The sequence below is a fragment of the Macrobrachium nipponense genome, chromosome 3, assembly GCF_015104395.2.
Source record: "Macrobrachium nipponense isolate FS-2020 chromosome 3, ASM1510439v2, whole genome shotgun sequence".
In the NCBI taxonomy this organism is placed as follows: Eukaryota; Metazoa; Arthropoda; class Malacostraca; order Decapoda; family Palaemonidae; genus Macrobrachium; species Macrobrachium nipponense.
The window spans coordinates 105008403-105023711 of NC_087202.1; the positions used below are offsets into that span (position 1 = coordinate 105008403).

General features: G+C 40.5%; 1 protein-coding gene across 1 annotated transcript in view; it reads left to right on the forward strand.

The window, feature by feature from the left end:
* The first annotated feature begins 395 nt into the window (after positions 1–395).
* Positions 396–15309, forward strand: part of LOC135221933 (rhomboid-related protein 1-like) — a 57170-nt gene continuing 42256 nt past the window's right edge. The window contains exon 1 of the mRNA XM_064259959.1: positions 396–555. Coding sequence (XP_064116029.1) covers positions 539–555 — 17 coding nt within the window. The 5' untranslated portion in view covers positions 396–538. The remainder of the gene's footprint in view (positions 556–15309) is intronic.

The window sequence follows — 15309 nt, forward strand, 5'->3', positions numbered from 1 at the left end:
AATTTTAACTGCTGAACAAGTAAAACTAATAGGAATGTAATTACTACTGGGTAAATATATACTATATATAAAACCTTTTATTACAAAAATATCATTTTTATGAGAGCTTGGTTAAACCTCTGCAAATTCTGGGTATGTTTGATGACAAAATGCTTTGAAGTGTTAAAATGAAATATATTTTTTCAGATTTTCCTTGCAGTGGAAGTGGGGAATTGATATGTGCAAACTTTTAACTTTTTCAATTAGCAAGCTCTCATTTATGTTAATCTCATTTGCAAGTCATATACATACCCAGAGAAGTGGCAGTAAAACCTTTCCATGTGTTGCTCCAAGGTAATTTTTATCAAAGCTTTGTAGTTTAAGTTTTTTTTTTTATTTAAATGCAACCTTTCAGAGCCATTTGATATTGTAGGTTGGTGTTTTTGTGTACTATGCCTTGAATTTGGGGGATGTCGGGCCTTACACCCCAGTTCCATGGAAGTCTCCTCTTATATATAATCCCAAACGCCGCCTGGAAGCTTGGAGGTTTATCTCATACATGTTTCTACATGCAGGGTATGTATGGCCTGTTGTTGTTTTGATATACTGTACACTTATTTTTTTATATGAACCCATTAATTACAAAGTAGCTTTACACCAGCTTGAAAGCTATTGTAATGAGATAAAGTTTACTTTGCATGCTCAGCTTGCACCCTTGGTGACCCTGTTGGAGCTGTTTGTGCTGTTCTTTCCAGGATCATTGCTGTTTTCCTGGTATGGTGATGTGGTGCCTGTTATTATTATTAATTAATTTGCTTCATTTTGATGTGATAATTAAGTATTGTATGGAATTATTATGTGATATTCCAAAGTACAGGCAACGAATTAACTGTACCTTAAGCGTTTCTGCACCTACGACTTACTAAATGATGAGTACCTCGACACGAAATCGTCAAAAGAAAATATCCGGGCGTTTATCTGCTTCTTGTGATATCCAGGAAGTCTCGAAGCATGAGAAGGCTTCATGTTCACATGCCCGGGAATTCCAAAGCACAAAATCAAAACAATAGGGGGGCAAACTAAACCGGCTTTAAAAGGACGGAGGCAAAGCACATCCTCTCTTAAAGGCGGTAAGAAAATAACTAATGGGGTCACGAGTTAAGAGGGGTATGTGGCTCCACATGTCTCGTGACCAAGCACAGATGCCAATAGTCCCTTGCGTACATAATTATTTTAAACTTTACCGGTTTCCGGCTGGTGCTGAGTATTTATCCTAATGCTAAGACCGAAGGTTTGTAAGTTATGAAAAATACAAATTGGTTAAAAATTTATCATTTTTACTTTCAGTTAGTGACATGCTTACCATTACTATGTTACTGTGAGGAGTCTCTTTTTTTTGTTTTAAGGGGACCGTCCGCTATGGCGGATGACATGTCAACTTGAAAAAATAAAAAATAGAGTTATTACTTGTATCTATGCAGAAACATGCCATGCATGCTTTCCAGAAGTTTCAGCTAATTATTTTTACAAATAATGAAGATACGTATAGCGGTTTTTAAATGATGACGTCATCGTAACTGCGTCGTCTGTATGATTGAGTTTGATAGAATCGTTTTTGCGTGTTTATTTTTGCATATATACAGGGATTTTTTCAGATTTTTTTTGAGATTCTCATACATCTGGTAACAATGAAAGGTAGTGTGAGTTGAGGGCTGGTCAGAGCGGCTATTTATAGGCGAGAGCCGCGAGACTCAGAGAATGACTCGGTTACGCCACAGACGTCAAAGGAGTTACATGCACTTCGTCACTTGCGTTTGGTCACTAGCTATTTACGTTGTTTTTATAACTTCTTAGTGAACTTATAGCAATGCCGAAGTTACCTAAGATCAAGAAGGCTACTCAGCAACTGAGGCTAGCAAAATTAGCGAAGGCCAGGAGTGAGCTGAAAGAAAAACACGAAAATTCATTGTTATCAGCGCCCTCATTGTCTCGATGTCTCGCCGTCAACATCATAGTCTGGTGTCACGCTGAGGGTATTAATACCACTTATAGGAGTAGGACCAAGATCCTTGATGTAGAAATCAACAATAAAAGTACAAATAAAGTAATTATAATAATGTTGTTTTGACTTTTATAAGAAAAAAGCAAAATTTACATTGCAAATCTTTGGGAGCTCATAACTCAAAAACATACTTATGCGCATGTCGGTAACCATTACTCGGTTATTTATTATCCAATTTTGGAGAGAAAGATATCATTGGAAAGAGGAATAAAAATCCCATAATTCTGTGTGACAGAATTTTGATTTCTTTCTTTCTTTTTTTTATAATTTTTTGAGTGTCTAGACTAAAAAAAAAAAAAAAATAATTCATAAAAAAAAAACAAAAACAAAAATCAAAATTCTGTCACACAGAATTGTTCCGTATATAAAGAAGTGTTTATGGTATGATTTTCAATACAACTGATGTCATATTAGCGGAGAAATCTCTACTTATTTTTTTTTTATTAATCAACTTTTGCTAATAAAACTAAAAGTTTTTGCTCAAATGACTTGAAATTTTTATATGATGAAGGTATTATCTAAAACATATATGAAAATTATCTATTTTGCGTTATAAATAAAAAAAATAGACATCATAGCGGACGGTCCCCTTAAAGAATATGTGTGGTTCTTTCAAGTCAGTTTTTATATGGGTAATGGATTAATGTGGCTTTTCCTTAGTAACATTCCTGCCTGCACAAGTTAGGGTAAAAGAAACTCTTTAGCCTTGGCAGGCAACTGTTATAGTAGAAGAACACTTCAAAATCAAACCAGGAGGTGGAAGAGACCCTTTTGCCTAGGTAGCAACCTTTCTAAGAGAAGGTTACTCGAATACAAACCTTGTTCTCCAACCTTGGACTTTGCCATAGCCATTATACCGTGGCTTGCCATGGTCTTGGGTTTCGAGTTATTTTGCTTGAGCGTACAATTGGGCATTTTTTTTTCACATCAGTTTTTTCTAAAAGTGTATCGGACAGGCGGATGAGAAAGCTAAAGTTACTTGGTGGACTATCGGGAAAGCACTCTTCTTTATCCAGTCGTTTCCTTTTAGGTTCTTCATAATTTCTAAATCCATGTTGACTGCCCTACCCCAGTTGTTGTGGTAAACATTATTTGCCATACAAGGTGTGCTGGGTCCACCTTGTCAACTAGTTGCTTCTGGTGCATTTTTCAATGACACAAGGCACCTAATATTTCAGGTGCCATATAGGATCCTAAGAAGCTAAATGAAGTGCTAAAGGCTATTTCAGTAAGGTGTATACCCCCTAGATAGGCCATCAAATTCAGGAAAAATGACCATCTATGGTTTGATGATGCATGTAGACAAGCTTACCTTGACAAACACCAAATTCAACAAATTGACACAAAATTGTTCACATGAAAATGATATCATATTTGTTAAGTTTTGCTGTACTGTGAATAGAATTTACTATTTAGCTGAGAAAAATTACAGTAATTTCTTAAAGAGGAAACTTGAAGGAATTATCATCATCTACATGTAGGTTACTGGTCGTAAGGAAATGGCGGAACTGCTTCATCAAGCTTTTGAAGCTAAGCAGTCAGCTGAGGATGTCCCTCTTCCTGATACTAGTTATCCAGAACCCATCTTCCTGATACTTGTTATCCTGAACCCATTCTTACAAAATTTGCATTTTGCTTCAGGGATGATGATAAAATTCTTGATAATCTTGATAGCAGGGTTGGAGGAGATCCCGATCGTTTATTTCCATTTTTTTGTTTAAGGTATCTAGTTTGTTGTCTCTTAAGGTTAGTAGATTCTATAGATTTGTATGTCTGTAGCCCTGCACTCCAAATTTGTAGAAAAACTTACTTTTAAGCCACTATATAAGATTGTAGAGTCTGAAGGATTGTTATTTGATAGTCAATTTGCATATAGGAAGCAGTTGGATACCTGTGATTCTCTTTTAGATTTGACATACCATTTGTAAAAGAACTTTAATAAAGGTTTTGAGTGTAGAGTAATTCAAATTAATTGTAGTGCTCCTTTCAATTTACTAAATCACAAGGCACTTATGTATTTATGAACTTCAGAACCTTGGAGCAGGTGGATATGTTTTTTTTAGGTTTACTTCAATATTTCCTTACAGGTAGGCAGTATCAAGTTGCTGCTGATGGGATCTTTAATGAACCGAGACGTATTATGTCTAGTGTTCCATAGGGAATTGTTCTTAGTCTACTTTTACTTGTAGTGTTTACAAGTGATATGGTTGTTGGCCTTGAAAATAGGAGTGTTCAGTATGTTGATGATGCAACACTTGTGGATGTGGTAAAGTCTCCACTTGTGGGAAGTGAAGCTGCCCTTAGTCTCAGTCGTGACAGGGAGTGGATTGTGATTGGTGTAGTCAGTGGAGTATGAGGCTGAACTCCAGTACATGGAGAATGCTATTGATTAGTTGGTTTCCCCATTAGTTAGATGGGACGTTGCTGAATAAATCTGTAGCTTTAACTGTTAACTTTTTGGATGGCACTTTTGCTCACATCTTGCTTTAGGAAAATGTAATGAAAGTGTTACCATATTCCACATGAAAGTTTTGTACTGTATGTAAGGCCTCATATATTTATAAATGAAAAAAATCAGTGCAACTTGTTTTAGGTATTTCATCCTTCCTTAAGTAGAGTACTGTTCATTGGCGTGGATGTCTTCTTCTTCCAGAGGTTTTTCTCTCCTAGGTAGAGTGGTTAATGGTGTTAGGTTTCTGTTTTTTCCTAATATGACATGTACCATAATGGATAGTATCTTGTTTGTCAGTTTTTCTTGTTGTATTATAACAGAGATCTTTCACATTCACAATTCATCTCAGACCTCCTTTTCCTGCTGAGAGCAACCAGATTTGCTGAACAGAAGCACCAAGATGCAGTAAATATGCCTTGCTGTTGAACTTGTAAGTTTCAGAGGTCCTTTATTTCTCATACCATTGGACTTTGGATGTCATGCAATTGCAAAGAGGCAATGCATCACTACCCTAATACAATCCTCCTTGCGTTTTGATAATTTACAATTTTATCTATTTTTTTTCTTTTTTTAATGTGATCTTTCTGTATTTCTCTTTACCTCCTGTTACTTCTTTCTGATGAACACCATATTCTTTGGAAATTTGAATTTTATGTATGCAACTTACAAAGTAGTTACATTGCTATAGTTTCTAATCCGTTGGCAGCTAGAATTTTTGAAATTCGTAGTAGCGCTAGTTTGTTTTGGTCAGGTGATAACCCCCCTCGTCCACTACTGGGGGAGAGAGGAACCAACACCACACGAAAATCAGTTGTTTCTGCTAGCTGGTATTGTTAACACAGTTCAGTAGTCAGCGAAATGTTTGGAATTTCTTTACCGTCACTCACTGTTGGAGTTATTTGGTGAAGTACTCTTAAATATTGGTAGCCTTTTTCGACAATACGTATTAGCTATTTAGGAGTTTATATAAATAGTTAATTTTTGCACTGGAATTAGATTAGTATTGAGTCAGTCTACAGATATGTCAGATACTAGCTGAACGGGTATTAGGTATTGCAGCAAAGGCTGCAATACAAGGATTGCTAAAGTTTGCAATTATCCACATTCAATTTGCACAGGTTGTAGCGGACAGACTTGCACACCAGAACAGACTTTTGGAGAATGTAGTAATTGGGACAAGAGAACCTGGAAAATCTTGACTTAACGACTCGAACAAGTTAGATAGAGACAAAAAGAGGAAAGTGGCTTCTAGTGCTAAAGGTAAAAACGTACTTAGTTAGGAATTGTCAAATAATTCTCTCTGAACCTTCCCCATCACCTGTCAATCCTAGTCCTAATCTGTACCCGATGCTGTGGCCAATTTAGAAGCAAGAGTAAATACAAAATTTTTGATCATGCTTCAAGTAATGGAGAAATTAGGAGCGTCCGTTAAAACCCTAATGGACAGGGTAAGTGGTGAAATGAGTGCCAGTGCTAGTGTTGTGGAGGAGGTGGCTGTTCGTCCCACTGATTCTCCTAGGCAAAGGTCCCTGTCAGACTCCCCAGAACCTGGGAGGAGGCATACTGATAGCCCAAGGGAGGTCAGTAGGGTCTGCCCACAAGCAGTTGCCCCCTCAGGTGGATTCTGTTGATAAATCCCAGTTTGCAACAGAACGCCATTGGAAAGGCGTCTTTAAAGGAGTGCCGCTTTCTTCTAGTGCTTCCAACTCCGGGGAGTCCTCTCCCAGGCGCCAGTGGCATTTCTTGGACAAGTCCCGTCCATTGAAAAGGAGGGCACGTAAGGTGTCTCCCTTGCCAGTCCCTTGTAAAAAGGCTAATCTTGTTGAAGAAGAGCAGCCTTTATGTAGTTTTTTGGACTCTCCAGAGAGATTCTCTCAGGATCTGGAAGGAGAGGGACATCGTAGCGAGAGGATTTCATCCTCTAAGTCTCGGTCGTCATCTAGAAAGTCTTTCTCTGGTAGACTTTCGGAAGTCAAAAGCAAGAAAGGCTCAGAGCGTTCTTTGGCACAGGATCCATACCCTCCGGTACTGTCTACGAGTGTAGAGAAGAGTAAGTTTTCAGAGATTTCATCAGCACCTGTTTTTTACTTCTAACGCTGAAGAAGAGGTAATGCTTCCACCAGTCTCACCTGTAGTTCACGAGACTTCTGGGATGCAGGATCCACGTCTGGAGTATGAGCGCCCATTGGCACAAAGGATGCCTACAGCACTAGAACTGACAATAATTCAAGAGAAGCTAGGGGCAGACAAGAGCCCACCAACTACGTAGCACCCATTGGCACCACAGTTTTCCGGAGCGCCAGAACAGCCATTGGTGCCTGAAAGTTCATTAGCTCCTGAGTGTCATTGGCGCCCAGGTATCCATTAGGGCCTGAGTGTCCATTAGCACCCAAGCGTCCACTAGCACCCAAGCATCTACTAATGTTCGAGCATCCATCGGTGCCCGAGCATCCATTAGCACCTGGGCATCTACGGCGCCCAAGCGTCCATCGGCGCCCGAGCTTCCATTGGCGTCCGAGCAACCACAAGTGTCCAAGCAGCCACTGGATCAGTATGAAGCTCTTAGACAATCTTTGTCATCATGCTATGGCAGCCCCCGATCCTTCTTTTTCAGCTATTCAGAGCAAGTTGGACAACATTTTTGGTCTTTTTCAGTCTTCTTTGCCCCATTCAACCTCTGGAGGACTTGTCACCGATTTCTTCAGCCAAAGTAGAGGAAGTAGAAGGAGAAGAGGAGGATAAAGAGTCGTCTCTCACTGCGTACATAGCCCTACTATTATTTTACTTTGTAGCAAATTTTTCTGACTTTCTAGCCAGTGACTTCCGTATTGCCAGTGTCTTCCTACATGAGAGACAACCAGGAGGATTCGGCAAAATTACCTATATTAGTGCTGTCTTTTTGGCATGGAAGGCGTTGAAGATCAACCTTTGGCTGGAAGATAAGAGGAATCAAGGCAAAGTGAACTTCAGTTTTCCTCCTCATCTTTCAACGAGAAGACATCTAGGTTAAAAGACCGGAGAAGCTCTCTCTTTGGGTGTTTCTGCCTCCGCGCAGGGAGAGTTTTCCGGTGTTATTGACTCGGCAAGAAAATAGACTTTCAATTCAGCCAAGATCATGTTTACGGCTTCAGAATTAGATCACCTCATTAAAAATATCTTTAGAGCATTTGAGGTGATAAGTTTCCTGGACTGGGCTGTAAACTCGAGGATTGTTCTACGTTGAATGAGGATGCTTTTGCGGACATTTCAGGAGTTATCTCCTGTTTAGACAAAGGAATTAGAGATGGATCCTCGGACTAGCTTCTCTCTTCACATTAGGTATCCTAAAGAAGCAAGAACTGTGGTGTTCTTTCACCTCTAAAGGAGTTTCTTGTACTCAAAAGTCTGCCTTGCTGTATTTTCCATTGGAAAAAAAGCACCTTTTTCCCTTTTTTCAGAGGAGACAGTAATGCTAGTTTCCTCAGAATTGCAGAAGGCGGCAACACAAGATCTTCTTACACAATCCGCTAAACGTACTCGAGAGACTATTCCCAGTGTACGTCTTTTGCCAGCCATGCGCGGACAACTCTTTTGGGGTAGGGGATTTGCTAGATATTTTCCTAGATCAAGGGGTAGAGGATGTTTCACCCCTAGATCCATAAAAAAATCCACAACCAATTCCTCTGCCAAAAAGTAATGCATCAGTCCGTGCGCCAGTAGGAGTGAGACTCCTACATTTTTTGGGAAAAATGGGAAGCAAGAGGGGCGGAATCTTGGATCCTAAAGGTATTAAGAGAAGGTTACGATATTCCATTCAAGAGCAAGCCTCCATTATCAGACTCTCCCATAGCTTTGAGAGCCTACTCAGAAAGTTCAGAGAAATTCATTGCCCTTTTGAAAGAGGTTTCGTCCCTCTTGCAGAAGAAAGCAATAGAGTTAGTAGAAGAGCCACTAACCCTAGTTTTTTTCAATAGTCATTTTTGTAGTACCCAAGTCTTTTGGGGGGGGGGAGGGCTGGAGGCCCGTGTTGGAAATAAGTACTCTGAACAAATATGTCCAGAAGACAAAGTTCAAAATGGAGATGAATCAGTCGGTCCTATCATCAATCTGTCAGAGGGATTGGATGATCTCCATCGATATGGAAGATGCCTACTTTCACATTCCAATCCACCAAAACTCTAAGAGGTATCAGCGATTTGTCTTCAAGAACAAAATATATCAGTTCAGAGCGATGTTTGGGCTGTCAACAGCCCCACAAGTGTTCACTCGAGTCCTAGCTCCCATTGCGAAATGGTTTCATCTAGTCGGGGATTGGCATCTTGTGATGGTAATTGCTTCATAGCAAAGGAAGATAAAGGAAAGGAGAACGCATTTTTGAGAAGTTCGGCAGCAAGGAGGCTTTCGCGCCCGTGTTGGAGGTGCCTGTTATCATGATGATTCTAGAATCGGCAGGAGTGTTGTGGAATCGTCGGGCGTGTTGTGGAGTGCAACACACGCCTAAGTGGCGGGAGAAATGCTGCGATTTCTGATGCAATACCTCATCTAGATTCATCTAAGGATTTCTAGTAATCTCGCGAGCCCGTGACTCTCGCCGCCCCCAGAGTGCCGTATAAATGCGACGACCGAACTTTGGAGAGGAGTGATCGTAGAAGGAAGAGATCGTAAAAGAGAGAGATCACCAGTTAGTAAGAGCCTCAGATCAGATTATCAGTGAGAGATCAGTAGCAGTGATTGTCAGAGAGAGACTAGAGACGAAGGAACCGACGAAGTATCAATCAAAAGAAGAGTTGTTTGAGAGTTGGTTGGATATTGGTCTAGTCGTCTTCAGGAGTGGAAGGCCGTGTTTCCTCGACGTCGAGCAGACTTCAGAGAAGAAAAGGTCCTGCTACAGGTTTTGGGATTTACTGCCTTACAAGTAGACTAGTTTCTGCAATACGGAGTCAACAGAACGACTGCAATTGCCGCTCTACATTTATGAAGCCAGCGCGTCGAATTGCCAAATTGACTAGCAAGTATTTGCATTGCCTCACTGTTCCCCCAGTTCATGCAGTGTAAGATTCCATCTTTTTATGTAAATGGGAGATACCATTCTGCATTTTCCTTTGTTAGTAAGCTTGTAAATAAACCTTTGTTGTGTTAGTGTTTCTTTCTATATTTGTATCCCCAGTTTCAACTGTTGGTGTTGAAATATTTTTTTTTTTTATTTCATATCGAACCTGAAACGGACCTCTCTCAGAGGCCGTAACATTGTGGCGACCTTGCCTAGGCTATCAACACCTTAACAGTTTGAAACAGGGAGAATATAGAAAGAATCAGAATGAGTAAGATGGTGAAAGAGTTTATTGAGTCGGGTGGGCTACTAGGTCTGGAGGGGAATGATCTCCGTGAGTATGTTGAGAAGAAAGAAAAGAGAGAAGTATGAGAGAGATGAAAGAGCGGCTGAGAGAGAAGTAATGAAAATGCAGCAAGAGAGAGAAGCAATGAAAATCCAGCAAGAGAGAGAGATGTTGGTAATGCAGCAGGAAGAGAGAGAGAAAGAGCGTAAGCATGAGCAGGAAGAGAGAGAGAAAGAACGTATACATGAGTTGGAAATTGCTTGGTTAAAGGAAAGTACTCGTAACAGTCGGTCAGGCGAGAACGAAAACAAAGCTGATAAGTTGGGTATGAGTGCAGTGTTGAAATTAGTACCAAAGTTCGATGAGGAAGATGTTACGGTATATTTCATGTGTTTTGAGAAGTTAATGGAACGAGTAGGTTCTCCTAAAGAAACGTGGACTTTATACTTGCAGTCAGTCTTGAGTGGTAGGGCGCTTACTGTGTATAGTTGCATGTCTAAGGAGGAATGTGATAATTATGATAATGTGAAAGAAACTGTTCTTAGCGCGTATAGGCTAGTACCGGAGGCATACCGTAAGAAATTTAGAAATTTGAGAAAGAATGAAAATATTACGTATATAGAATACGGTAAGAAGTTAGATAGGCTGTTTTTTGATTGGTTAACTTCTGCTAAGGTTGAGGATTTTGACAGCTTGAAGAACTTAGTGTTGTTAGAAAACTTCAAAGATAACGTGTCCCCTGAGATTAAGCTTTATATAGAGGATAGGCGAGAAGTATCTTTTGCAGGAGCAACTAGGCTAGCTGACGAATATAGGCTTTATGTCAGGCAGTTCTTTAGAGGTTGGACTCTGTTTTGGAAGATAGGCTTGCTGCCATGTCGGCTGGGAGGACTGGAAGCAAGTGTGTTATGTCGCCTCTGCCTCCTGCAAAGAGATTGTGTAAGGAGTCAGTGCTGTCTTCCTCTTCTTCTCCCCATCTCCACTGCGTTGGCGTATCATATGTTGGGAGGTTAAGGACTTTGCCTCTTCTTCGTCTGCGAGCAAGGAGCGACACACCTATGGTCCTGCGAGTGTTAGTGTTTCTTCTCTTGTGCGATCTGCAGTGGCTGCTTTGTCCTCTGCATCGAGTCGTGAGTGTGTTGCAACCTCGCACATTCATGCACGTTGCAAATTCTTTTCCCTCTCCAACACCGTAAGGATCTCAAGGCGACTGTCGAGAGATTGAAGGGTTGTGAGTGCGGAAATAGTGCAGCAGGAGTGTTTGTCTGCCCCTTCCCTTGGTGCTTCCCGGGGTTCAACTCTAAGGGATTCTCGTTCTATTTCGAGTGTTCGAGACGCTTCTCCTACGCAAGTACGTGCGTCCACCCCGCATGTGCACATACGTGGCTACGTGCACGAGTCATCTATTGGGAGAGTGCTTAGTGATGTTCCTAGTGTTGTTGTTGGATCATCGCAGGAATTGGCGCTTGGATCTAGCCCAGACAGGTTGGTTGGCGTTTCGACTGTATGGCTGCTGGCTCTTCTGTTAGTTTATGCGAAGGAGGCGCATTGGATAAGCCTGCACATTCTTCTTGTCATCGGTTTTCATTGCCGGAGCAGGAAGAGGGAGACATGTGAGAGTTTTTGTTTTCCTTTACCGAAGTTGTCAATCTCATTCGTGGGTTCAACAATTTGAAGCGTAGGACTCAGGCTCGGTTGTCTTTCACTCCTTGCTGGGAAGCTTTGCTGGGAGCTATGCAAGATACCAAGTCATCATTTCAACTTCCCTTATTAGGGTATGCCCAGTTGGTCTTGCATAAGGTAAACGCCTCTGTTTCAGATCGGGACAAGTCTCTTCGCTCAAGAGGTTCTTCCAAGTTGCTTCCCCCACCACTCACGAGGCATAGGAAGTACAATGCTACAAACTCTGCCTACTTGATGTCACGTCATCTTAACCTAGATGTCATTCATCTGAAGCTGGGGTTGACTTTGGTGCAGGTGAGGTCGGTGGCTCTGTCCTTGTCTCGACAGGATACCTCAGCTTTGGCGTCTGTGGCTGCCTCCATGTTGCAGACGGTTTCTTGGTTGGACTTCTGGTTGGCGGTCATTGCCAAGATAGCATCTGACAGGTCCCCATAGGGGTTGGTGAGTGCTTCTTCTCTTGCCAGTTTGTTGCAGTCTGGGGGCAAGGCATTCTCGTATCTCGCACACCTCATTGTCAGTTTATGGGGTAATCCTCTCCTGATCAGAAGAGATGTGGCTTTGTCCAGGATAGAGAGATTGGTTGACCCTGAGTCCTTGTTGGTGTTGAGGAATGGGGACCTTTTGGAATCTGTTTCTGTTCCCTCAGACTGAGCTGGAGGACGCAATAGACCAATGCCGGGCTGACATGAAGGACAGGTTAGTGCACCAGGCTGTGTCAAAGTCAGAGTCTCGTCCTCGGAGATGTCTGGCTCCTCCTCCTTCTCCTGCCCAGCAGCAGTCACGTAGATCGTCGCCTGGTAGGCCGTCAAGGAGTTCGGTTTCAGCAGGGCCTTCCCGTTCGTCCCAGTCTAGGTCAGAGGACCAACTTCCCTTTCGCTCCCGCTCTTTTAAGTCGAGAAGGGGCCCCAGGGGTAGAGGTAAAGGGAGTCGTCGGTAGGTTAGGCGCCTCTCCCTCTCCTGTGCCATGGGTGGGGGGGTGCATGGCGGGCCAGTGGGCCAAGTGCCAGAGTTATGGGATGGAGATGTGGGTAGTAGATGTCCTTTGGGTCGGGTATCTACGGCCATTCGACTTCTCCCCACACTCTCGGACAAGCCTCTGCTCAGGAGGGTGTATCCCCCAGATTCACTGAAGTTCTTGGCTCTCCAGGAGGAAGTGCAGAAGATGGTGGATAAGGATGTGATAGAGGAAGTGGTGCGTCTGTCTCCGGGGTTTTACAGTCACATCTTGGTGCCCAAGGCGTCAGGAGGTTGGAGACTTGTGATCGACTTATCCACCCTGAACCTTGGTTCAAGATGGAGACCCCGCGATCAGTGTTGACAACTGTGAGGGAAAAGATATGATAGCTTGTGGTGGCAAAGGTAGACCCTCATAGCCTTAACCCGCAACCTAGTCCATGAATTTTTTTTTTTTTTTATTCCTCTGTCTTTGTACTAATTCACATGAGTAAGGCTAATAATATGGAAGGAGAAAATGCATCATAGTGTCCATTAATACAAAAGATATAAAATATATCATTATTACCAATATTGCTATAGGAGTCTTGAGAATGATACCTAACTAAACTAACAGGTTTGGGTGTCTGGTAATTTGGTGCTAGCTTCTTTTAAATTTAGTCAAGAAGAACTACTTTTCTGTGTATCAGTTACAGGTTTTAGAAATGCATCAATGTCATCCACAATTCTCATACATAAACTTTTAGTTGTTTGACTTCCTTTTGTCTTAAACTGCTAATGTCCTCATCTCTGGCAGATAAAATAGAAAGGCAAAGATTTACAAAGCAAAAACAAATAAAGATTATAATTGAGGAAGCAGCACCAATGCCCATGTACATTGGGGATTTGTTTAAATCACAGTAGGTTATCTGATATAATTTGGGCATGTTGGATAAAGATTTTAAGTACACCACAACTACTTTGTCATAATCTTGGCAGAAATTTAGTTGCCAGAGTTGATGGCCTGTTATTACATATAAAAGGTAGCTGTGAATTGATAAACTGACTTCTTTCAAATATTGACCCTCTTGCTTTTGTGATGTGATCTTAATAACTAAATAAAATATAATCTCAGGGAAACTGAATAGAGTCCTATCTGTATGCATCCATCCATCCAGATGTTACTTTGCTAATACTGTATTTACAGAGCTGATAGCATTAACCCTTAAACGCCGAAGGGGTACATTAAAAATTGTCTTCTGTGTGCCGAGGCGGTCTCGGAGTGAGCGCAGAAGCGGAAAAAATATTTTTTACAAGAAATCACAGCACACTTAGTTTTCAAGCTTAAGAGTTCATTTTTGGCTCTTTTTTTTTGTCATTGCCTGAAGTTTAGTATGCAACCATCAGAAATGAAAAAAATTATCATTATCATATATAAATAATGCGATATATGATAGCGCGAAAACAAAATTTCATATATAATTGTATTCAAATCGCGCTATGCGCAAAACGGTTAAAGGTAACGAGTTAATTTTTTTTTTCATTGTAATGTATACTAAATTGCAATCATTTTGGTATATAACACATTGTAAATGATAAAAGCAACACAGAGAAAATATTATCACAAAAAATAAAGCATGAATTCGTTTTTTATAAGCGCAGACGTAAACAAATATTCTTTTCAAAAATTCACCATAAATCTAAATTTTGTCCTAGAGACTTCCAATTTCTTTCAAAATGAAGACAAATGATTGAAAATTACTATACTGTAAGAGTATTAGCTTACAATTGCAGTTTTCGACCATACCTGACGAGTTAAAGTTCACCAAATGTCGAATTTTTTTATATATATTTATTTTATATCCAATTATTTCAGAAATTTGAAAAGCTACAACCTTCAAATATTTTTCGTTTTATTCTACATGAAATTGCGCACATTTTCATATGTAAAGCTCTATGAAATGCCTAATATGAAATGGAGCATATTCCGAGAATGCGACATACGCATTTTGGAGATTTGTGGCGGAGAATCCGCGCACGGAGGGAAGGAAAGTTTTTTTTTTTAAATTCACCGTAAATCTAAATATTGTGCTAGAGACTTCAAATTTGTTTCAAGATGAAGATAAATGACTGTATATTACTAGACTGTAAGAGTTTTAGCTTACAATTGTGTTTTTCGACCATTTCGCGGACGTAAGGAAAAAGTTTTTTCATAAATTCACCATAAATCGAATATTTTTGTGCTAGAGACTTCCAATTTGTTTCCGCAAAAATGAAAAGGTAAAATGATTGAATATTACTAAAATATAAGAGTTTTAGCTTACAATTGCGTTTTTTGACCATTTCAGTAGAGTCAAAGTTGACCGAAGGTTGAAATTTTGGCACTTATCGTTATTTATATGAAAATATCTCAAAACTGATAAAAGTTACAATCATGAGTATTTTTTTTGTTGCATTCTACATAAAAATGCACACATTTTCATATATAATACTCCATGTAACAGCTAATTTAAAATGGTACAAAAATTATGTCAAAGTGACGAAATAATTTCCGAGATGTGTCACCGATACTTTTTAGTGCGGCAAGAAAGAAATTCGCGCTTGCGCGCCTGCGTAAGGATTGTAAACAAAGCAACACCTTGATCCGTGAACTCCCAGCATCCCCTAAGGCGCGTGATTCAAGAGTTTTCAACTGGTAAGCCAATAAGTATTTTTCCGCAAATTTTTAAAAAAACTTTTGTATGTCGACATAAAATATGTCCAGTCGGCACCCGAGAGACAAAAAATGTCGACGTAAAATACGTCCACTCAGCGTTTAAGGGTTAATACCAAAAACTTCAGTTCATTCATTCTGTAATCTTTACTGCAGTTCAGCATAAATCATT